The sequence below is a fragment of the Buceros rhinoceros genome, unplaced genomic scaffold (assembly GCF_000710305.1).
Source record: "Buceros rhinoceros silvestris isolate BGI_N320 unplaced genomic scaffold, ASM71030v1 scaffold6018, whole genome shotgun sequence".
Classification (NCBI taxonomy): domain Eukaryota; kingdom Metazoa; phylum Chordata; class Aves; order Bucerotiformes; family Bucerotidae; genus Buceros; species Buceros rhinoceros.
Genome location: NW_010424979.1, coordinates 7,395 through 33,190, shown reverse-complemented (window position 1 = coordinate 33,190; position 25,796 = coordinate 7,395). Strand labels below are relative to the sequence as shown.

Sequence of the window (25,796 nt, the reverse complement as noted above, 5' to 3'; positions counted from 1 at the left end):
TCAAGAGTCAACTCATTACCTTAAAATTTGTATGTTACAAGTGCATAGTTGTGTTTCCTTCTCCTTAACTATCAGCATTTACAGTTGCTCCAGGCTGCACACATAGTGGTGTGGTATTAGAACCAATTAACGTTATGACTCCTTTGTAAGAAAACCTGCTATAAAAAAAGTTTTCCCCAAATAGCGAGCCACGTGTTAGAAATGTGGCTACAACAGCAAAGGCCATCTTTCCTGAGCCAGGAACTCTAAGGTTAGAAAGATTGTACAACTGATACTGAGCCCTTTTGGCAATCAAAAATGTAAGAGCATGTAAAGAAGATAATCAGCATAGGAAAGATGCAATCGACACTACTGCATTTGTGTGTGTCTGCTACATTCAAACCCTTAATGTTAATAAAAGCCATGGCTACTACCTACTGTTCTGCCTAATCCTCCAGAGTGACTTCTGACTCTTTCTGAAGGACGCACGTACCACCTTCCCCAACGAGAAACTCGTACAACTGTTAAAAGCAACGTTTCGCTAGCACTGTAGCAATCAGAATGTTAGCCCCGATTAACGCAGTCTTGTTTCAATAGCACATAACCACCGATCTTTTCTGCTGAATTAAAACAGGCTGAAAACGAAGTTTTGGACAATGGAAGTTGACTGTTACACTTGCCGTTTTTCAAGATGGGCATTTCTTTGGCATTTGTTAGGTTTTTGCCCAGACATTGGCCACTGTTATAAATGCTCATATTGATACATTTTTAGCAAGCAAGAAAAACAATGCCAGAACTGATAACAATTTAATGTAGAAGTGATTGTATGACCACCAAACATCTGATGTTAGATGTCATTAAAGTGCTGCTTTGTAATCTCTGCCAGTTTGTGCTAATTAGAGACAGAGAGGTCTGGAATTTTTACAAATCCCACAAGTCACATCTGAACAGTTTGTATAATCAAGCTGTCTTTTAGCCTGGTGAGGAAGCATCCGTGAGCACTGGAACTCTGCATCGAGCTTTGCAGTTCAGTAGCAGCCATCCTTCCAACTCTCGTCTTTCACGTTGCCATAGGTTTTGGGAGTGGGTAATGATCTACAAACAAAATGGGATAATTTTCAGTTTCATACATAACTGCTGACGTTTCCATTTACAATACGGAAGAATTAAAAATTTTTATAGATAATATAAACTTCATATTATATAAGTATAAAATTCATATATACTCCACTCATTTACTTCTCTGCAATATAGTTTACTCAAGATAAACCCCAAAATATTTTCAGTTTCAGGTTCTATGTGTTGTATCTTGGCAACTACTATGTCAGAAAAACATCTGCATGATCAGAAGACTTTTTGCTATCATACTTTGTGAGAATACAAACTTAATCTGCTGCCACCTCCAAATAGGCCATTTTTTCAGTGATGTATAAAAGAGGCAATCCTGGTTTACAGTATTATTTTTCTTACTTCAAAATCTTGACATTCACAGACGCTTCATTACTGTGTTGTGTACAGATACTGCATTAGGTATTTAAACTTTCCAAAAAAAGCTGTGTTAAGTTTAGTAAGTGAAACACTTTTCTATAAAACAAATGGTGCTTTGGACAACCCCACTTTGCTACTGTTAAGATCTTCCTGTCAAAACCAAATGCTTTTTATTACACGAAGTTTCATACTGCTGACAGCGTAGACTCGGACTGCAGAACAGTCAGTGCTGTGCAGTCACTTGTCACCCCCCTGCCCAGCACTCACTGCAGAATAGAACTCTTCCACTTTGCTATTTACAGCTGGTGTATCTTTTTTATGGTACTGGAGACCCACTGTTTATCCTTTCTGTTAAGGGGATTCTTAATATTTCTCAAGGATGACTGCTGGTTTAAGTCAACCAGCTTCCACTTGACACCTTCAGCGAAAATCCACATTAGCATGGCATGAAGAGTTCATATTCTAAATTATAGCTCTCTTCCTTCTGATTCTCCTGAAGACACACTGTCTGTGTAGCCCTTCCAGTTAATACTCAGTCTCTCTTGTGATTGTTTTCCAAAACACTCTGACATTAAGCAACTTCTAGAGATGGGTGCTAGCACAGAGGTTATATTTAAGCTGAAAATTTGGTCCTGGGGGTTAACTGCATTGATTTTTTACATTAAGTTTAGAAAATGCTACGGATGCGTAACATGTCTTCCTTAAGTTTCTAGCTGCCCAAGGAGAGAAACTGTTCTCACCGTGGTACCACTGCTTGACTTACGAATTACAAGAGGAAAATAGTTCTGACTTCAGAATATGTCACTCAGTGATATAAATGAATTTTCCCTTGCCAGCTGTATTTTGGTAACTTTTTACCACATGCAGACCAGTTACTATTGTCTTCCCAGCCCAAACTAAGACACTTAGTTCAGTATCTTTCATTATTCATTTCATTTTCAGTCTTTCACCTTTGCTCTCCAAAAACCTTTTTCTCTCAGTTTTGCTTCAAAGCTATTTTGGAAACGCAGGCAAATAATTCACATGGAAGTCTCCATTTCCGTTCTAAAGACCTTGAGATCAAACTTCAGAATTGCAAGAACGAGCAGTACAAAGACACAATGTACAAAAGTCATTATGAAACATTCAAACTAAGACTGCCTATCACTTACCTGCGAACAGGCTGTGCAAGTTTGCTACGAGGCACTGGGATGCCGCCTGCAGAAGGGGCACTGGGTCTGGGCAAACCACTCCTCATCCCTGCTGTCCCTGCCGGTCTGGTAAGAGTAGTGCTGTTAATACCGCTGGCAGGGCTTGGTAAGCCTGAACTCTGGGCTGCAAGAGGCCCTGGTGAAGAAGTACTGTGTGTCAGCTGTGTGGCTTCTGGAGAAGCAACTGAACTGGGTCCATGGTTACTAAATGCTTTCACTGGTTGTCGGAGAGCTAAGGGGGACGGTGCTGCAGGTGAGCGGAATTTACTTGAAGAAGGGACTGGAAAATAAAATACAGAAATTACTTTCAAGCTTAAGTTATACTATAACTGAAATTAAAACCAGGAAATTACTTTATGTGAATATTCAAACAACATGGAATGTATAATGGAATACAGCCAATCAAGCAGCAATGAGAAACAGGAATTCAGATGTCCTTTGTCCTGTGTTTTTGATACCATAACTCTAATGCCTTATTGCTTTTTAATCCAGATAAATATTTGTAGTAAGGCTCCAACCATTGTATCAGTCACGTCAAAAGAATCAGAGAACATATCTGTTAAGAAGAAATTCAACAGCTTCAGAAACATGTGAACCTAACTCCCATCCCTGAAAGAACATGTTGAAGAATACAGTATTCTACCGTGATACAGTCTTTAAATGGGTTCCCAGTGTATAGTAGTCTTCCATGATGAAATTCTGAGTGCAGATCACCTTAGTGTTTCTTTTACCCTCTTCTTTTTAATCAAATCCATTGAATTAGAACTCACCTAAAGATATGGTCATTTGTGAGATTTATTGGCTGATGGGAAAAAGAAGATAGGGTCTGCCAACCCCCAACACCAACAAGATAAAGGTGCTGTTCTAAAACTTAAACCAGAAAACTACAGCAATGTATAGCCTTCCTCTTCTTACAAACTTTATCTAAGTTATCAGCATAACTAGTGTTTGTTTTAAAATACTTCGTATCTGAGTTGGTACGAGTAAGGTCTTTATCAGGTACTTTCTGGGAGAGGTTAATGAGCCAGATTATTCAACAAGTCTTTGAAAATACCAAACCTTAAGGACAATTCTGCAGGAGTATGAGAAGTATTTTCAAATTAAGCATAATATATCATTAAACAGAATACCTGAAGTAATCATCTTAATACTCAAATGGAATTTTGCCAGCACTTCAAACTGATTAGGTGGGTCAGTAACAGTTGACATAGGACAAACTAATCAAGAAGGTAAAATGTCATGATTACATGTAGTGAATTTGCATGTACTACTCTCTCCTCCACTAAATAAACTTTTTTACAGAGACACCAAAGTTGCATCCTCTTTGACAGATGTACATAAAGAAGATGGTCCTTCACATAGCTTTTATTACCATCTTACAAGGTAGATCCACTAAGAGCGTGAGGAGTGAGACAAGAGATGAGTAATGACAGGAATGTGGCATCCTAAGTGGGCTACAGAGGAGGTGGTAGTTTTCAGGTTGTATTTTGAATCTATTTCTTACAGGGGATATCTAGAAAGATTAATACATGCCTCATCACAGATATGATGATTTGATTCCTTTCTGGATTATCCAAGAGGGTCTTTTCCATTAACAGCGGTATCAAACACAGCATGAAGCTGCTTATGGGAAAAGCTGACAAAAAAGGTGGCAGAGATGTTAGCAATAGATGACAGTTGGTAAGTAATGAGGAGAATTAATAAAACCCCTTACTTAAAAAACATTGGGGTCAAGCTAGAGTATGGATTAAGGAAAGCATTAACAGCAGAATGACTGGACAAAAAGAGGAGCAAAGTGCTCCTAGGCCTAAGGCAGATCACGTATTAGAAGTTTTTAAAATGTGACACTGGCTGTAACATTGCTACAGTTCGGTTTGCAGAATTTCCAAGTGATTCTACAGTGTAAACATAAGGAGTTTTACCACTAACCTTCTCATTACAACACCTGCTTGGAACACAAATACAGCATCATGTTAGCATCTGACCAACAATGCCAGCGTATAAAAAGTGAATACAGCTGTGGACCTCTTACAGGCCCAATGGGGAGACGTTTTTTAGGAACAGAATATAAACAATGAAAAACTGTAACTGAAGAAAGCTTGTCACATGCCCAGTGCAAGTAAGCACCCAGTAAATCCAATTCTCTCCAGTTTTCTGTTGACCATATTTTACCATGCGTCCAACTTGAGTTGTCAATTCATAAAACGCTTCCTGTCAGCACAGCCTTGCAGACATTGCTGAGAGCTGTATTCATTCCTGTACATAAAGGAATGAATTGTCTTCCAATGTGCTGCGATCGCCAAAGCAGTCCACATGCTGCAATCCCTGGCAAACTGCCTAGTAATTCTGCACTACATATACAGAATTTTGTCTTAGAGCAGTCTTGGATATTTAATAAAACTCAGTTTGGACTGTTTGTAAGACAGGCTCATAAAGAGTGAGGTATTGCCTGAGTCAAGGTCTTTGTAACTGTACACCCGCATGCCGTACTGAGCTGATCCAGGTTTAATAAAAACACGTAAAAGTGTAAGGGTAGTGCTTAACTTTACGCAACTCCATCTCCTTAGAAACTAAACAACCAGAAGCAACTACAACTAAAACATCTGGCAACTATAAAAATACACGGCACTGCGCAGTCACAACATTTAGATTCCTCACCCTCTCTGGCTTCTGTCCTGGATTGTGGGCAAGGAGCAAGAGATCCCCACCTGTTGGCAAAGTCGGATGCTGTAAAGCTACAACCATATCTGATTTGCACCCCAATTCCAGCTGCTGCATACTGACTTGAAACCAGAATCAATTCTAATGCAATTGTTGAATCATAACCATCGTGATGAGTCAGACCAGTAAGAACAAACAGATGAGGTGGAACAATGGGAATCAATACACTGTTCTGTCATCTCAGTACAGGAAAGATTGCTCGAGTGGGTCCAGAGGAGGCCACAAAAATGATCAGAGGGATGGAGCACCTCTGCTATGAAGAAAGGCTGAGAGAACTGGGGTTGTTCAGCCCGAAGAAGAGAATGCTCCGGGAAGACCTTATGGTAGCCTTTCAGTACTTAAAGCGGGCCTGTAAGAAAGATGGGGACAGAAAATTTTTTTACGAGGGTGGTGAAACACTGGCACAGGTTGCCCAGAGAGGTGCCAGATGCCTCATCCCTGGAAATGGTCCAGGTCAGGTTGGATGTGGCTCTGAGCAACCTGATCTAGTTGAAGATGTCCCTGCTCACTGCAGGGGGGCTGGATTAGATGACCCAAACCATTCTATGAGTCTGTGATCTGAATGATACTGTACAGCAGCTTATACTACTGTATAAGCCTTAACAAATCTGTTACAGTGAGGTAAAGAGTTAGTTACCTGAATGTATTTTGATCTGTTTTTAAAAAAAAATGGTAAAACCCAACATCTGTGTGTGAAAGGTGTCAAGATATGTAAGGAACAGTACTTTAGAAATTAAAACGAATTGTTGCTCATAGTTGTTTGCTCTTTTGAAACAAAAGTCTTGTTTCATTACTGCATAATGCTTCTACACTTGTGACAATCTCAGATCAGAAACAAGAAAACCAACACAGGTTGGTTTTGTAGTCAAGGACTACAAAATAGCCAGTAACTGAGAAGGACATGTTGTGTCCCCATTTGCAGTGAGGAATGACAGCAACTATAAACTGGAATTTGAACTGGCAGCGCAACATGTTTGGTTCCTCATTCTCTAAGGTTTAATAACATTTTACAAATAATATAAACTCAAAGATAAGTTAATTTTCTGCCCATTTCCACAGTTCCAGACTAGACCATCCACCTCATAAGTGTTCCAGACATCCAGATGAAGGTGAAGGTATGGCCAACTGACAGACAGCACAAAAAGCTTTGCAGAGGAATCGAGATGGTGGTCTTATGCCAAAGTAGAATATCAAGAGCATTCTCTTTCTTCGGTATGAAATACTATGAAGACTGTGAAGGACCTCCCATTAAACCACATGACTCTGTTTCAAAGTCATTACACTTAGCTAAAACTTTCCGCATGGAATGCAGTTGACTCAAAGAAGTTAGCGTTGTTAAACCACTGAGAGAAAACACGTGCATTTTGTCAGCCACCCTCCGTATCTGCACGGAGGACTCTGACAATCCTTAAACTACTCTGGCACGTATAGAGCTTACAGATTGGTCTCAAGTGAAATACGATCTTTAAATTGAGATTTTATAGATTGCAATAGACAACAGGACCAGCTATGCTTAAAACCAAAATTATAAACTTGTTTTATCTTGGTTGTGAAACAGGCTGCCAGAATGAATTAAAAATCAGTTAAACTTTTCTAGTTGAAGACTCAACATAATTCATTTTCTTCTCAAAAAGGAGCCAACTTCAGCCCTTAGCAAACTGGAATATTATATACATTGGTCTTTAATTTCTTGAAAAAATACAAATCTAAATTACTGTATGTTGGGGTTAATCTTCCACTTTTGAGAGGAAAAGAGGAAAGTGCAAGCACCTGTGCGTGGATGCACAAAACAAGCTGGCATTCTATGTTCATCTTTTCAAGGATAAACTTGCTACCTTTTGTTTTGAGCAAAAAGGATAGTATTTTCACTTGCCTGCATATTTTTGCACAATAAAAAAAGAACAATTTTTAGATCATGTTTTAAAACCTGTATTTTACAATTTAAAAAATGCCCATTCAAATGTAGATCTAATGAATATGGATCCAGGAGTCTACTTTTCTAATCCAGATTTCCTGATTAATGCTAGAAGTCACTAATCCTTGGATTTTATTTCAAAGTCCAATTTAATACTTTTTCTGCTATATAATGCAGGGTGGTGTTTTTAATGTTTAGACCAAAAAGTTAACCTTCATACAGCAAGGACCACTTGGTTAATCTCAACATGCAACAGCAATTTTATTAATCTAGAATACATGAGATTTAATGCAGGTGAACAATTATCTGAGACTTGCTGAAGCTTGATAAGAGGTTGTGAGTTAATTACCTCCTTTTGTAGATGGAGTTTGAAGAAACTGTTTGGTTTTGAAGGCAGCACGAGGCAAATTTTTCTGCCTTTGCAGAGCTGTTGAAAGACAAGAAGTGTTATATTTGTCTAAGAAGGTAAGAAAACTAAGTTTACTGGGAATTTCAGAATTGCATCCACTTGTGAAGCATTAAGGAACAAAGTGAGTAAAACACTCAAAAAGCTTTTATGACTCTGGAAGTGGTGAGGATTTCAAATGGTGCTTGCTCTTAATGGCAAAGAGTTACAGAGGAGCGTGTCAGAAATTTTGCAGTGCAAAATGCGCCGATTCTGTAAGACTGAAGCTTCTTGAAGGGCAAAAAGCCCCGAAAGGCAAAAAAAAAAAAATTAATACACCAAAGGAAGAATAAGCCACCTCGCAAACATGCTACAGCAATATGAGTGCAAGATTAGATATGAAGATGAAAATTGAACTGTCATATTTGACCTAGGCAAGACTAAACCTTTTATTTTAAAGTTTTTAGAAAAATATTCTAACAGACGAAAGATTTATGCTTTTGTATAGTATGTGATCATAATTTTCTCTTCAAAAGGGTATGCAAGAGAACTCAAAACAAAGACATAACACTAGAATTATCAGCTGCCAACATGTAGGCAGCATGACAGAAATTGGTTTTTATTGCTCCTGTGCTCTTATGTCCTGCCTTTTTTCTAGTAATGTTCAAGGGCCTTGAAATGACCTCACTACCTACCAGTTACCAAGAGAGAAGCCAATGTTCCAAGAGCTGCAGAATCTTGGCAAGAAGAGAGTTACCTATTGCCAGAAGGAATGCATCAACTCAGCGTATTTTCACTGCAGCACAATTAAGGGGAGAAGGAGTAAAGCAGTCAATGTAAAAAGCTTTGCCTACACAAAGGCTTCTTAAAATGATCCTGTATGAATAAAAATCTCTGCTCACCTCAGTGTATGGAGTTTTATACCAGTGTAAAATTGATTGCAACTAGCAAGGCTTAGTTCCATAGTGAGAAGGAAGAAAGATGGGGAACAGTTGTGCATAAAGATCCTGACCCTGAGTAAGGAAGCTCAGTACTCCTAACACCAATCGGTGAATATCACTATAAAAAAAGGTAGGGGGAGAACAATTAGAATCTAATAGAGTAAAATTAGTCAGTCCTTTTCTAAACTCACTCACATATAGTAATCGCCATCACCTTTTCTATCCTGTCCTTCAGTCCGTGCAAAATCCACAATGTTTTGTGAACTACAGAAGTAGTTCCTCAGTTTTACCCTCATTCTGAAAACATGACTAGGTGGTCTATTCATTTTCATCTTAACTAGCTAAAACCTGTCATTTTCAACAAACAGCAAAAAGGAATTAAAGCATTTTATAAACACAGTAAAATGCTGCCAGTGGCTATTAAGAATAAAACCCCTATTACTTCCACCAACTAGAATCTAATGCAAAAAAGCATATGGCAATATGCAATTCTTATTCAATTTCTGGCACATGGTCTTGCTATAAACTTTTAAGGTATACCCATGAACAGCCAGTTAAGCACAGTAAGATGTTTAAAAATGAGCACATTCCTAGGAATTTAGTGAGGCGTTCCACCAGCCAGAGTGTTTCTGTCCACAAGCATTCCACTACACCATTTTTTACTGAATCAGTGTTCTTGTTACACCACACAAAATGAAGAACAGCTTCTTCCTTTGTATCTATGATCTTGAATTTAGTTTGCCCTAATTCATTCAGTTAGATTTAAATATGCTCATGGCATGAAGGTTCTTCCCTGTCATTATTTACACTACTTGCAAGTCAGAGATGTGGGATGATATGGAAAAGATTTAAAATATATACGTATATAAAATTCCTTCCTTTTCAATGGAGACTTCAGGAAACAGAGACTTAATAGCTAGACATTTCTGTGCACTGAATCACTGAAAAGAACTTCTGGCAGTGCAATTTTAGCAATGCTGAGGACATACAGTTTGACACAAGCATGGAGTGCATGCTTATCCACACTATTTGCCGCTCTTGAAGTGCTCTGTATGCTATTACATTATCTGCCACAAATGGCGCATGCTGAATGCACATAGTTACATAGATTTCTGATCAACTGGAGTAGAATACTTGATTTCCTCAAAATATTTTTTCTTTTACTCTGAATGTGCCAAGCAGCTGGATCTTGGCAAGCAGACTAGTTCCTTTACTGATAGTTTGAACAATCTACAGTTTAGCTCTTTGAAAAAGTATTTTATTTAACTCTGCTTAAAGATTTAATATTCATGTGCTAATAGGGCCAGGTAAGTACCTAGAGTATCACATACAATTCTAGGTAGCTCCTTTGTGGAAGCCACCCGAGTTCTACAGCTTTTCACAGTCTATGTGGCACAGGACCCAAGTACAGCGACTTCCCAACTTTCTAATGCTTTAAGTCTATAAGGTACCTATTCTTTAGAGAACACAAGTGTTACTGTATCTCCCAGTGTTTAAAGGTGAAATATTTAATAGTTGTCTTATTTTAAAAAGTACTTTCTGCATAATGGCATGGAGAATCAGATAAAAATTAAGATTCTAATAGTTACAACTACTGTTTAATTTACTCAGTCCCTTTTCAGACAGATACAGGATTTTTACCCACGTTACAGCTAAAACTACCAAAAGTTTTCGTGTTTTACAGTTGTACCTCTAAGCAAACCTCTACAAGTGTTTTCCCTCTACTCTTTAAGCAAGCGTGTACAATTTGCCTATGTAACCATAACAGGAATTGTCTTTTCAGAAACTTACTGGATTCCCAACTCATTTTTAAATGCCAGCAACCATAGCAAGTTCAGTATTGCAGCCACAGCAAATGTGCAAGTAAATTATGAACAGCAGGTCCTTGACAAGGAGAAAAGTAGTGAGTAACCTTGGGTGGCAAGCCAGCATCCTTGCAAAGGTAAGCTCATGCAAAACTAGCAGGTATATGAGGAAGCTTCAAATCCCAAGACTCAGAAGACATTGCCAAGGGAAAACAAAAATGTGCTGCAGTTTAATAGTGCTTTGTGCAAGGTGACAAAACATAAAACCAATAAAAAAAGAATACAATAAAAAGGACACAATTCTGGAAATTTTTATACAATGTACAGTTTTGCAGAAAGTTTTTTAATCCAGACTAAGCAAAGATACTTACTCATTGACTTCATACACAAACCGTTTTACGATTGTCAATAGCAAGACTCTGACAAACATCTGTAAGAGCAGGGAAACTGTAAAAGCTAGAAATCTGGGCTTCGTTAATGATACTTAACTTACATTTAAATGTAAGTTGGTCTAGACTGGTTCACATCTGAGGAGAGACTCCCATGAAAGGCAAGAAAATTTACCTAGTAATTGCTGTGACTCTCAATGCATCCACAATTTACATATGTATAAACATAAGTCACATTACTTAGGCTTCTTCAGTGAGGTCACTAAATATTGAATATTTGAGACTTCTGCTGTCTGATCTTTCCATAAAGTTTCACTGTGAATATACTTTTTATACAGGAAATATAACCAACTTCTGGTCAACTAAGCTGCTGTGGTCTTCCACTCCCAGTTCACTCGATTTTAAAACAGCAAACAAAACCTGTACAGATTTTTACTAAAAATATTTTTTTCTTCATTTTATTTCAGGTAATTCAAATTATTCTTCCTATAACAAAAATGGCACAGTTGGAGAGCTGCTGTCCAACTGCTCCAAGTGCTTTATGGTTTGATAAGCCTGCCTAACAGAGAACAGTCGTGCATTTGAACTACATACATGCCCTTTCAGTTGTAGATCCCACCTTCTGAGCGTTTGTGAATACTGGAAGAAGGGGTGAAAGGTAGCTGAGGTAACCTATGTGAGGAATCACAAGGCCACACTAAGTTCTTTGGCTACGGTATCACATGCCTGGGACTGACTGTCCACACAACCCTTTCACCTGGTCTGAGTCACTACAAAGAAACATAGTAGTCTTTGGCATGGTCTGTGTTACTTATTCTGTATTTAACTGTATTTGGTTGTATTAACATGCTGTTTTGAAAGGACCAGTTAACAAGGCCAACTAGGTCTTTACTGTTCAATGGGTAAAAAAAATAAAATCAGTTTCATTCACAAATATTATCTTACGTTTCCCATCAAATACTTAGATTACTGATGAACTTTTATCACAGACCTTTTATAGTTCAAAGCTCACACATAATAATATTCATAATGTGTTCTTCCCTTGAAAATGTCACACAAGGTTATTGAATTCTGCTTCTTGTTTTAAAATAAAATGGTCAGGAAACATTTAAACAACAGGAACTGTCAATATTGACATATAAAGAAGCACTGAATATTTAAGTTTCATTTACTTTGGCTTCTTTAAGGTCACCATTTTGAAGAGATTTAGGAGATTAGCAGCATTCTCACATCAGCAATTCATTTTTGAACAAACTACCAGCAATGGGCTGATTTGTTTCATGGGACACAGGTTTATTCAAACCTCTGTTTGTCGGTTAACTAAGTAACTGACACTTAAAAAAAAGTAAAATCTGCAACTGAATATATAATTTCCCAGCGACAAAACAAAAGAAAAGAAACTGCAAACAAGCGTTAAACTTACACTAACATTTTCAGATCAGGTTTCACTAGATGAAAAATAAAAAAAACAATAAACACCATCTAGGTACATGTTTTCATAGCCTAGTATGTTTTTGTAGTCTGAAAATAAGATTCAGCAATACGGAGTATTATGCCTTCTGTAAATCACAGAAAAGAAATGGTTTCCAAAATGTCTAATTCCTGTATTTATACTCATTATAGTACTTCTGCATATACTTTTAGGAATACCTTAAGAGATCAGACATTCCTTGAATATAATCAGTACCAGATCTTGTGTACCAAAAAAGCAGGTTCACACAAGTATGATTAAAAATCCAAACAACAATATTAGCGTCTCCAGTGTGGCATGCAATGTTTCTCTTTGCCACGAAACTGGCTTAATTCTGAAATACACACTGAAGTGTCACTAAAGGTACTTACTGGCTGAGGCTTGAGGTTGAATGCGAGGTATTCCTCCATTTGGCACTTGGAAGTTTGAGTCACTTCTGCTATTCTTCACAGACTCAGCTTGGATGTTAGATGTCCTGGACAGGTTTGGAAGACTACGCCTTAGCTTTTCTGTACAAAGTGATACAAAACATACCGCAACATGTAGTCTGATGCTGGATGAAGTTCAGATTATGAATGCATAGTTAAACCCCAAATCTAACCGACACGAAATGTTAGCCATATAAAACTACACTGCAATTTAAAAGTGTATTTTGTTATGTTACAGTTCTTCTATTATCTTGAATTAAAGTTCTGTATTATTTTCAGATCTGTTACATATAAAATATTTATATAAAACAAGCTAGAATGTACCTTTTTCACCTGTGGTGAAAAAAGCCAAGCACAGTACGTTTTGAAATTGAAGCATATCTGGATTCTGATTCTCTGGGTTTTACTGTTACAGAAATTGAACAGGCAAACCTATTTTGCAAATGTGCACAGTTTCCCAAGTCTTTACCTAGAAAGTTATTAATATTACAAAATGCTTGCCTAACATTTAAAAACAGATAGGTATTGTTTCAGTCAATTTTTGGGACTACCCAGTCCCCTATCAGCACATTATACAAGAAGTAACAGCCACCCACTTGGAAAGACAGTCCTCGTATACAGCATTCAAAATTACTAAGGTATCAAGTTATGCTTCATCTTTCACATGATTAATTCAGCTAATACTGGTTCTTCAAGGGTCTTCCAAAATTTGTACCATTGCTCACAGAATAAAGAAGATGTCATTAAATATTTCTCAAGTCTAATGACATTGTGTGTATCTCCAACCCATGCAGAGCTGGGTTGATGACATCCTTTGGACAGAAGACTGTAGATGCCTTGTCAGGATAAGTGGCCAACCTGATTCTGCAGAGGGGTCCAAGAAAGAAGTACACTAACAATGCACAAGCATTCAAGATGAAAACTAAAGTAATATTCTTCATAGGCTGAATATTCCTACAAGCGTGCTTTCTGCTCTTACTAGTTTACCCTGCTTTGTACTGCAGTTGGTACATTGTTGAACCCCATCAATCACATTTCCCTCTAACCGTTCTAGAGGAAAAAAAAAAAAAAGAAATCCCAAACAACTTTTTATCAACTACGAATATGCAAGCAACATTCAACTGCACAAAAAGCACTGCAAGATAATTCCTTGGAAGCGTTTCAGAAACACATGACTGCCTGCTCTATTTTGATCCCTCTGGTATGTGGGATACCAGCTTTTGGTACCTTGCCTCTCATGGGATATTTTTGTGGTAGCTCATATAGACTCTCACAAAGCCACAGAAAAGAATGGGAAAGGCATTCTCAACTAAGTCACAATATAATTGATGACCTTCTGCATTGTATATTTTCATATATACCTAAAATTTCCCCAAACCACTACTACTAGGTAAGATTTAAGCTAACCCTTCCAAAGACATTCTTGAATATTTAATTAAATTTGCAGGATCATCTTCCCCAAAAGCTCTAGCCTAGCACACTGATTCTCCTGATTAAACGTCTAAAATTTTAGTCAGTGAAATTCTGTAAGGAGCATAGACCTCTTTGCTATATTGGAGTAGCTTGTGGACACATAAACCAAACCAAACAAAAACACACAAACAAAAACTGTTTAAAAATGCATCTATCATCTCTGTGCAGATATTTTGTATTCAGCCAAAAGATGAAAAAAATAAGGGGAATTCTTTATATATACTCTCTGAATTTAAGATTTTGTCAAGTCACAACTCTATTAGTTAAAATTTCAATTTTAACTAATTGTGAAATTTCAATTCAGTTCAGTTAAAGGAGTTTCTACCACAGTGCTACTAGGAAAAGGTACATTCAAGAAGCAAAATCGTATCAGGATTACATTATTTTGTTCTGTGCTAATATAGCATAATTGTGTCAAGTTTACTGCAAGCTTTATTTTTCATTCCGCAGCAGTTTGCATAGCTTTGAGAGATCTGAATATCTAACAAATGCATGACTTCAGTACTAACATTTTCAAGGCTATGTTCATGCTCAAAGATTTCAGAGTCCTGCACTGCCAGAAGAAAGCATTCATCTCTCACAGGCTACAGGCATGAATAAATGGTCATGTTACCTGACCACAGTTACTTCCCCTACATTTTATTCTGTCATCTGCAAGGTCTAACCCTGCTCGTGAATGACAGTTTCCCTTGGCCTCTGCTTTATTTTAGTGCATTTGCCTGACAAAGATAGATCTTGGTCATCACGAAACTCAATTACACACAGAGTGACTGGGTAACATCTAAAATTAATATAAGCCTATCAGCTCATGTGTCTGTAAGGGCTCCCCAGTAGAACTTAAGCTTTGCATGCTCTACTTTTTCTTCTACAACTCTGAGATTACACCATGATGTTACACAAGCATATAGTTTTAGCACTGCATACTGACCAAAATCCTTTACAGAACTACACAACTACTTTTGTAATGAATTTGAGACAGAGCTTTTTACCTTCACTTTTGACATTACTAGTCTGCAAATCTGTAGGATGGCCTTGAAGCGAAAGACGAGGTTGCTGTAAACGGCTGATCATAGGTTGGGGTGACACTCTACTGTATTCTATGCTTCGAGCAGGTGATCGGGAACGAGGTGAATTCCTTGGAGATTGTTTTGGTGAAGGCCAGGGAGAACTGCGAGGTGATGGTGAGAACCTGTTAACAGCAGGGTGCACTGTGTGATGCATGCCATCATCTTCATCTTCTAAACTCTGCACATCGAGCTCCTGATCACTGAATGTGCCTCGCCTTGTAGAATTGCAAGAAGAACCAGAACTACGCCGAGAAGCACTTGCTGCATACTCTTGCCGGAGGCCTGGCAACAATGAGAACATTGTTTACTCACTTCCAGCCCACAAATGGTTCAAAGTAGAGACAGTGCATACAGAGATCTCCCCAGTGCTCAAATTTGACTCACCCTAACACCTTTTGTGTCTTTAATTCCAGATTAGTACCAAAAAGTTATCTACCAGCTAATAATGTCTTGAAATATGTAGGTGAGCTCATTCCTACTACTACAGCAGCCACCAGTATGGGTGTATCATGCACCTGTTCATCTCTTCTCCCCAGCTGGATACTAGCAACACAGGCTACATCATAACTCTGATAACATGTAACACCCTATAACAAGTATAGCAGCCACGATGAAATCTCTCTTGCAAAGTTTTAGTAAATGTAACAAAAAAGCTGTATGATAAGCTACCCCTGGAGAAACTAGAGTTGTTGGACCAGTGGTCTCCAAAGTGGGATGCACGCACCCCAGGGGATATGCAAAACAATCCAGTGGGGTGCAGGAAGAAAATTATTTACTACAAAATAATATTTTAAAAATAGCATTTATTTCATCTTTTTCTCATCCTTTTCGAATTTATATTTTTGTGTACGTAATATATTAGCAGAGTAGTACACGTGTATAATATATTAAAAAACACACATACATTGGGCTTCCCCCCCTAATCCCCACACTCTGATAGGAGTATGCAATAAAAAAGTCTGGAGACCACCTAGTTAGACAACTGAAATTACTATCACCTTCTACAGTCTCAGAGGAACAAAAAGACAGACAAATCTCAATTAAACCTAAAATAAAAAAGACAGATCTACAAATGTGCTTTTTTATTCTTTGCCGTATCAACTTTATATTTTAGTGACTTAAATCATGGTTTAACCACCAATGTCAACAAGACTGGATTACATCAGGAAGGCACTATCTCCTGAGAAGACTGGTGGCAGGCAGTAGACCAGTCTAACGACCATTCTTTTAGCGTATACTGTATGCTACAAATTCATACTCTCTCTAGCATTTCCTTTGTCCGCTGTTCCTAAAGAACACTTCTGCACAGCAACTTCCCTTCCTTACCCTGGAGGGAGAAGTCCTTAGTCAGACTTTCTGGAGAACTACATTTGCACGTTCATAGTAGAACCTTCATCCCTTTTCCATTTCTGCTAAGCAAGTGCTACTTGCAGTTATTCAATTTAAACAACGAAAAAAAAGCAACTGCTCCACTTCATTTTCAGGATGGAAAATACTTACTTTCCTCTTGCATTCTTGCTAAAATTTGCACATCTGTAACATCATTTAGCTTGTAATTAGACCCAATAGAGTCTTCATCCATTTCTGATGCACTTAATTCACTGTCCAGAGAGGACTGTGGACTCAGTGGAGGATTTCTATCTGCTGAACTTCTAAGATGACCTACAGAAAGAAAATAAAGTGGTAGTGTTAAAAATAAAAAAGGCAAAGGGAATCTGTACTTCCTTTCCTAGTAAAAGAACCACCAGAACCACCAATCTGAAAACAGATTATGATCAAGACATTAAGTCTGACAGACCATTTGAAGCACCCAATTGGAGAACCTAGGCTGAAACTGTAATTAACATAAAATGAGCTTAGCCATTAGCTTCTAAAAAATGAGGAAATTTATAAAATCATTATAAAGGTGGCAAAACTAACTAATGACATATAACCTTGTCTACCTGTACCAAGCTTCAACTGCTATGAAGTCTGCACAGCTCTTACAGAAACTGTGTACCTGTTCCATTTGCGCCTTCATTCTCGTCTCTGCACACTACCTTGTAAGACATAAGCTTGACTATCTTTCTTGACAGTGAGGACCCGCTGATCCAAAGAATATTGATTCAGTCTGGAATGCCTAAAATACAGTTTATCTGAAAATACAGCCTATTGTATGTACAGCTGTGCTAAACTCTATCAGACCACAGGAACTCTTCCCATTTGCTAACTTCTGGCTGACACTCCTTTGCCAGTTACATTTCATCTCCGTGTTGAGTAGGCAGATTGTAGTACACAATGCAGAGCAGGGCTCCATAAATTACCACAAAACCTGGACAATGGCTCTTGTGAATGCACTGCAGCACAGACTTCTCTTTACAAGTCCACAGCAAACTACAGATAGTTGGATTGTCAATGCAACATTTTTTCATCTTCCCTGCAAGCTGATTTAAGTATATAAAAAACCCAACATTCTGACTTCAGAGCAGATATATGTTCTAGGCATCAATTTTTCTGATGCAAAGAGTTTCTACAGTGCAGAATAAAGGCAGAAAACATTGCCCGAAGTGATTTTTTACACTGATGACTGCAAAACCTCATGGAATGCCTTTAATGAAAAGACATGCTTCTTTCTTGTATTTTTCACATCTCAGAGGTACTGATGGATACACTGCATACCAAATGTTTCAGTGAGTAACTAATAGGGTAGTTGCAAAGACTTTACAACTACCAAAACCTAACCTTTGAACACCTACTACATTACCTAACATCCCAGTCAATTACAGGGCCAGTTCTAGAGTCCACTTAGGTATGTTGAGACTTCACAGAATTAATGCTATGTATTTTGGTCTAACTGCTCAAATATATCAGGGATTTTAGGGACATGGACATTCAGAGAACACATTTTAAAGGCATCTCATACCATAGAAAATCTGAAAAAAGTGTTTCCTAAAAAGCATCCTACAAAAGACTGACAAATTTTTGGTGTCTTTCTTACTCTAGTTCAATGCAAATGTAATCTACTTGAGCGCATTTTTTTTTAAAGGAAGAGGAAGAAGAAAGGAAGAGACTAAACACACGCACACTCACTTACTTGAGGTACCAGAAGGTATGAGCTGTTTTGCTAAAGCAGATTTCACTGGAGTTGAGGAGGGAGAGTTGAAACCACTGCTGTATGGGCTACTAGTATTTGGACTATAGGAGCTCGCATAACTGACCGCACTGAAAGGGCTGCTGTACAAATTCTGTCTCTTGAGGGCTGTTTTTGAAAGAGGAGGAAAGTGACAAATTATACTGAAAGAACCAATGAAAAATTAATACAATACTACGTGATGTCTTCAGTGCAATTTAATTACTGTATTATTCAAGTAGAACATTCCAGACACTGGAAAGTTTTTCAACCGATTTCTTCATCTCCTAGATACATCCATACTGTGGAAGGAGTGGGAGAAGAGGACAAGACAAGATAGCAACAAGTATTTCCCTTCTAAAAAGCAGATCTAAGATCATTACAACTGATCTTTTCAAGATGTTCAGTGTAGACACTGGGAACAAGGAAGGAAGCAACAAAAGACAGTGGTATCATAACATACATCCTATGCACAATTAAATAAAAGCCACAGCACACCATGAAGTCTAGATCTCCAGAACTCACAGACCTGTCTAGATTATATAATATTTCAACAGTAACCCCAAGACTGGCACCACAGAACTAAGCAATACCACCCACAAACCTCCCCAAAGCATATGCTGAAATGAAAAACCATTAAGCATGGCATATGCTTCTGTTTATATTTTTGGGTAACATGAATCTACTGGACACAAAGCAACCTGACTGTAGGATTATTCCCTTCCATACAGCTCCTGTTCTAATGCTTTGTGATTTTTATGTCCAGGGGTTCAACCCCATATACCCCATACAAGATCTAAAACTGAGTACTTTCCTCTGCCATTTACTGTAAATATTTCAATGCTAAAGTATTTTCAGATTAATTTTAACCACATTTTCAGTGTGATACTGGAATTCTCCTAGTTCCCAGGTGTATGATTTGTAGAGTTACTTAAATGTAAATTTCTTAACAGAATAGACATTTTGATACAATAGAAAATGGAACTTGAATGGGGAAAGCAGGAACCAAGGGAAATTCAGTCACTTTTGGTAAAATCAGTTCTTTCATTGATGTAAGTATTTTATGCCAAACAGACTTGTATTTTAATGAAGAACAAATTAAATTGCAAAACATTAAACTGAAAGCTAGAGATCCAAACTTTATGATACATATATCTAATTAGATTAAGCTGCAGCTCACCTAGCTGCAAGAAACTAAACTCTGTTTAAGGCATGACACTACTGAAACTATGCATATATATATATTATAAACATACAATAGGCCTGGCAAATGTATGGCAATACACTCAAGCAGTTCTAAAAAAAAAAAAAAAAGGCATAAATTAAGCTATTCAAAGAATATTGTTTGACATTTCTGTTACTGAAAAAGGGCTTCAATTAGTGCAGTAATAATTAAGCTACTTACAGCAGTGGACAAAAAAAAGGAAGGAATTGAACTCTAATTTGTTTACTAAAAATCCTTTTATTCTAAGGTTTTGTTTGCTTGTTTTGATATTAAAAGAAGTCAGACTACAGCTGCATGAAATGCTGCTTTCAGCAGCCAAGCCTGCTTCAGCTCCTTCTCCCAACCCCACTTTGCTCTTGGTCAGTACCTCCTCTGTTCAATACAAGCAATGGTGGGGCTGTACTATGATCCAAGTGTGTTTAGGCTAAAACATCTAGAGTATTTTAACTGATTGCATCAGTGAATTAGTTTTTACTGGTGCCCAAAAAACCCCACATCACCCAACCAATTGGATAGTAGAATGCAGCACAGAAGCAGAATCAGCAGAAATCAGAGCTGACTTTGCAGCAGATTCCTGAAATTGCACCTCATGTAAATATTCTTTCTGGAGACTAAACCAGTTCATATTACCAGTGTTTTAAATAAGAGCGGATAGACAGTTACAGAGAGTTATAGATGGAAAGTTTATATTCCAGCTTTCACTACATGTCTTAAATGATATGCACTAATTTCAGCAACTAGTGAATTCAATGAATTCTAGCAAGTATTCCTGAGGCTCCTCCATTTTAGTTTGAGACTGTCAGAAGGGAAATCTCCATTTTATTATAAACCTCAGTTAATGAAACGGGTAATTATAAGCTGGTTGTATTCTGGTTGACTCTTGATGAGAAAACTCCTTTGACAGCAAGTTCTTCTGGCATTCACATAGGAACCCCAAAGCATCTATTCCAACTGAATCTTTGTTCTCATGCAAAAAAAATTTTCTTTTCATCCCTTACCGAAAACAACAGTTAAAAACAACCCCCTAAAATGTAAGTCTGCACAACAGTGCTTTATTTTATACTTAAATCACACAGACAAGCATTTTAAAATATGAACCACAAATTAGAAAACAATTGTACTACTATATAACCTTCAAAACAGGCTCTTTGTACATATTCATAATGATATGGAATATTTCATCACATACAGATTTCTTTAGATAAAAGAAAGCATGCTTTTGTTACATATAAAAAGCATGCTCCTGTACATAATAACACTTTATATGCCACAGCAGTTTTCATCCGAGCTAATGTGAACTTCTACCTTCCCTAGCACTAACTTCTCCCAGAATAAAAAGCTGGATTCAAACCATTTTTCTCGTCTAGAACTCCTGAAGTTTCTCCAACAGGGAGAAATGTGGTTCAGAAGATCTACTGTATGAATCGGGTGCAATTTTTCCAAATGCTAGAGACTTGATATTTATTTTTGTTATGATTAAGTGACAAATTCATTCTAGCAGTTCCCATAGCAATTCAAAACAATCATTAGCAAAGTCTAACACTAAGACCAGAGTTAACTAAATAACAGTTGGTTTTGAACAAGCTCAATGCTTAACTGAAAAGTCGAACTCACTCAGCATGGAAAATATGACAGTTTTTAAACATACACAATTCTACCAGCCACACTGATCGTGTGTTAGATTTCAAGTATTTAAAGTAAAAACACTGCCTCAGTAAACACTGCAGTATGACCAAAGTTACTCTTTTCTAATTGTGTGCAACTATATCTTAAGCATCTCTTTCAGAAATTCTTCTCCTAGTATTTCTCTGTTCCTGCATTGCTTTCTTGATGTGCTCTACCCCTACACAATTTTAGGCCACCATGTGGTGGAAACCATGGTTTCCAGCCAACATGAAATGCACTCTTGTGCTTTTCACCAGGGTCTTGAGGCATGGCAAGAGAGGTCTTTGCACCAGCATATACCTAATGTTCCCTCTAGTCTGAATATGCTTCCAACACTGAGCAGGACTTGCTCTGGAACTGTAAACCTGAACTAACTAGCAACAAGGTACTGTGCATCCTCTGTTCTCCGTAACTGCCCACAGTAGCACGCAGCTGAAATTCACTCTTCCCTCCTTTATTACCCCGCAATGCAAAAGATTACTTTGTAAAGAGGAAGAGGAAAATGTGGAATACAAGAGTGCATTCTAGACTGAGAAACAGCAAAAAGATAAGAGATTAGGAAAACATAACAACAGGAACTGACAAAAAGAAAATGGTCAAGGCAAAAGAAACATCCACAGGGATTCAGGAGAGAAAGTAACAGCAGTATGAAAAGCTTTATCCACAAAGACTGAAACTGCAACTGATAAACTGAACCAGTAACTAGTAGCAAGTTATGGGTCCGTGAGGTACAAGTACTATGTAAAACACAAGTCAAAAGATATTCCACAACTTGGGGGGAAGGAAACACACACAAGTTTACAAGCAGCACTACCTGCCTTCCCCAGAGGAGCTTCCTGCTACCCTTCCTGCTCTAAAGGACTGTTTTCTTTTTTGTTACAAACTCGTTTTTCCATGCAGTCTGCTTCAACCAGCAGTATTAGCCCATCTCTTCTACCTCTAATATTTTTCCCTATTGGTACTATAGATGAATTGCAGTATTCTTGCAGGTATCACTGCCAGAAGCAAATCCTCAGGTCGGGGCGGGGGGGACGGACAGAAAGAGGTAAAGTTGCTTAGACACACCATTTGAATGGTCAAATTCCTGAAGATAACAGTTAAAAAAAAAAAGATGGATCATGTGTCGTGCAAGACGGCAAAAAAATGTAAATACAGGGAGAGAACAGATATTAGTAACAAGAAAAAGTTAAGTTCTAGCATAATTTTTTAAAAAATAAAACATGCTCTAACAAATAAGTTAAAATAAAGCAAAAAAACAGATGGACGGGGAATTCTAATCACACTTTTAGTGTTTTGCTGCAGGTTTGACATCAAAAAGTTTGGAAATAAAAGGGTGAAGAATGGAGACTTTCATCCTCACAGGGTCAAACACTCAGTTCTTCTCCAGTTTTGAATATAACCAGCTAACTTGTATCAAGGAAGAATTACGAACTCAGGGTTTTTTTTATCCAACTGTGACAAAATCTTAAGCCACCAGGAACGGAAGGAAAAGAAATCAATACTGCCAAGTACTCAAGAACTTCAGCCTCCATTTCCTTAGATGAAATAAAATAGCTCATCTAGCAGAAAACCAGGTTCAGTGCTTACATGCTGACAAGCACCTAACAATTACGATAGTTTAATACAGGCTTCTATTTTAAAATAAGGTAAGAAAACCTTCAAGTTAAAGATGTTGTTTCTTCCTGCAAACTTCTGACCAGACTGTAACTATGCAGGTAGTATAAAACTCTATAAGCATGACTCATGGTCTAATGCTTCCTTCCATCATATTCATACAGTCCAGAAAATGAGTAGAATGAATTACTGTTTGCAAACCATAATGAAAACTTCAGACTTGAAGTAGAAATTGCTGGATCTCACCCTCTTCTCTCACAATTATCTATCAGCTGAATTCCATTCAGAATAAAGATACACAACACAGAAGTCAGTATGCAGAACTCACCTGACATTGTCTGTTCCAGCCTGTGGATCAGCGACTTTTTAGCGCATTCAACATCAGGACCTGGGTAATCCAATACCTGCCTGCACCAAACTAATGGACTGACACATTTTTGCACCGGAGTCAGTTTCTTCTTTGGGGACATATATAACCTGAAAAGGGGGAAAAAAAACCCCAAAACTATAAAGACAGAAAAAATGAGCTTAAGATCAGGCATGTAACAAAATATCACATACTATGTTATTTCTATTTTTATAATATATCTACAGTACAATTCCAAAATAAAAAGGAAGCACAAATTTTACCTTTAATTTAACTATTTTAGGTACATACATATATATATATATATACGGCTACCCAAGCAACCTCTGGCAAAAAGCAACACTTATACTGCTACACTGGGATATATTGACTGATAAGCCAGAAAAAAGCCTCTTCACTTTTCAGACACGTTAAGAATATGGACAATTCCACTTTGTCACATAAACGCACAAATCAGGATTAACCTTCTTGGATTGCAGTAACATTCACCTGAAAGAAGGAAATAAAGTTCTATGCAATATGCAACTGTTGTTTTCCTAAACACAAAGATGCAGCAAGTGATAAGGACCCTGACAGCCAAGGAACAATGCTAAAGTGTATGGAAAGCAGCCTTTATTTCAGTAGCCTTAAACAATAAACATTTTCTTTTTCCTTGTAATTTGTATCCTAGCACCTGATCCTTTAGTTTTCCTTTGAACACAGGACAAAGGGACTATTTCTATCTTGAGGGGTATACAGTCAAGCATTAAAAACAAGGAACAAGAGATAATGGATATAGGAGTGTAGAGAGAAACAATGAGATCATATTGTTCTGCAGGACATGCTGAGATCTTTACCCGTCAGCATCTTCATTCATTTATTTTAACATCAGCATTCCAAGGCTGAAAAAAGTATTACAGTTTAAAGACTCCAGAAATTTAGCTTAAAATTTCTCCTCCGACAACAAGCAGATTAAAGGAAAAGTCATAACCAATCACACACTCAAAATCAGGATATTTAAGCCTTTTCTTTGCACTAGAAAACTTAGAAGTGTGCTTCAGCAAAAGACAACAGTGAACTGCAAAAACTGCAGCTCTAAGTGGGGCTTGCACATATGCAGAAACAGTTAAATGAGTGTTTCCTCTAGAAGTAATGACAGGTTTCATGCTCCAAGTGAATATGGCTGTATGCCACACACTGTAACTTAGGAACATTTTACAGCCTAATCAGCCATGCTTCCATCCACAACAGAGAGCAAATATTCTTGTTTCCTTTATGCCAATGATGTCACCAACAGAAAAAATTATTTCCCACAGCTCTATTAAAGGATTATTAGCTGATCCCTCCTCTGTAATTCTAGAACTTGAACTCAGTTTGTTTTATAAACAGCTTTAAAATATTTTTTTAATCACCCCCCTTAAGGTCACTTCTTACAAGAGCTTCCCAGGAAGCATGCTCATAAAACCATCACAAATATCTCACCCAAAACACCGATCGCTTTGTTTAGAGCATGCTCTGAAACACTCCTCCCTCATAAACATTGAAATTAGAAAGCTATGTTTGCAAAAGCAGGAGAGAAGATTTTTGTTAGCACTGCCAGGTTTTCAAACAAAATCGAAGCTGTTCGCAACAATGTAAATAGCCACTGCCACATATTATAGACCACTTGGCTTCCACTCTGGACAGTATTATGCTTGTTGGTAAAATTGATTTTGCAGCAATCCTTACGATCTTCACAGACACTCTGCCCTCGAGGAAAGTTAAGAGCCCATTGCATTTATAGCCCTGAAGAATCACTCAGTTTTTACAGTTCCATGTAAACAATTACACAAATTACTGTACTTTCTGCAATTATCTGCATATAGTTAAAAGTAGTGTTTAACATTTACCAGCTCTCTAACACTTTACTGCCTTTTTAGCATTTATTTGCACATTCTTTTTTCTGTCTTAAGGTATGATTACATAACAGAAATAAGCATCAAAGGCCACAAAGCCAACTTCTGTGCTCTACAGGCTAGACTCACTCCTGGCTCTCTGGATAGCTGACATGCCTTGCTGTGTTTGAGAAGTTCCATGCACATTTGAAGTGCTTACAGTAATACCCAGAATAACATGGAAGAAATTAAAGCGCATGCCCTCTCTTGAAAGACCCACAAAAGGGTTATCTTCAACAAACCTACAAGAATGACCAAAATGGCACCTAGTATTTTAAGCTCCAACAGTCTTTTCTTCAATTTCCAATTGTTGCACTTGTTTCACAAGTAGTTTATTTACTGAAGTAATTCCAGCTCACATAGCTCCCGTTTTTCCACCTTCCTTTCAAACCAAATGTGTTCTGCAGATTTTCCCACTTCTCTCCAGTAAACTGTTTCTCCTTTAACCACTTCTGTTTCACACCTTACACTTCAAAACAAGACAGAACTTTAGAACGTGCATATTTCGTGCAACTCCACTACCTCATAACAAACACGTGCATCGGTGCAGTAACACGATGGCTCTTTCAGGATAGTTTCTTGCACATCACGCAGTTTTGAAGTCTCATTAATATAAAGCACTGATTTTAACTTCCTGTCTGACAAAGAACA

General features: G+C 37.7%; 1 protein-coding gene across 1 annotated transcript; it reads right to left on the bottom strand.

The window, feature by feature from the left end:
- Window positions 1–418: 418 nt before the first annotated feature.
- SLAIN2 (SLAIN motif family, member 2) lies at window positions 419–23,338 on the bottom strand. Its single transcript, XM_010140972.1, has 7 exons — window positions 23,194–23,338; window positions 18,326–18,490; window positions 16,753–16,914; window positions 15,175–15,534; window positions 12,656–12,793; window positions 2,619–2,937; window positions 419–1,074 (listed from the first exon to the last, which is right to left on the bottom strand). Exons 1-7 carry the CDS (start codon window positions 23,333–23,335, stop codon window positions 1,008–1,010), a joined length of 1,353 nt encoding a protein of 450 aa, XP_010139274.1. The 5' UTR covers window positions 23,336–23,338; the 3' UTR covers window positions 419–1,007.
- Between the last annotated feature and the right edge of the window lie 2,458 nt (window positions 23,339–25,796).

Bases quoted from the DNA above. Each gene is read 5' to 3' on its own strand.
- SLAIN2 (XM_010140972.1), bottom strand. From the start codon at position 23,335: ATGTCCCCAAAGAAGAAACTGACTCCGGTGCAAAAATGTGTCAGTCCA. The intron at 12,794-15,174 runs GTAAAAAGCTCT...CACTTTGTACAG, and splicing joins TAGTAATGTCAAAAGTGAAG to AAAAGCTAAGGCGTAGTCTT. The intron at 1,075-2,618 runs GTAAGTGATAGG...TTTTGTTTGTAG, and splicing joins CTTGCACAGCCTGTTCGCAG to ATCATTACCCACTCCCAAAA.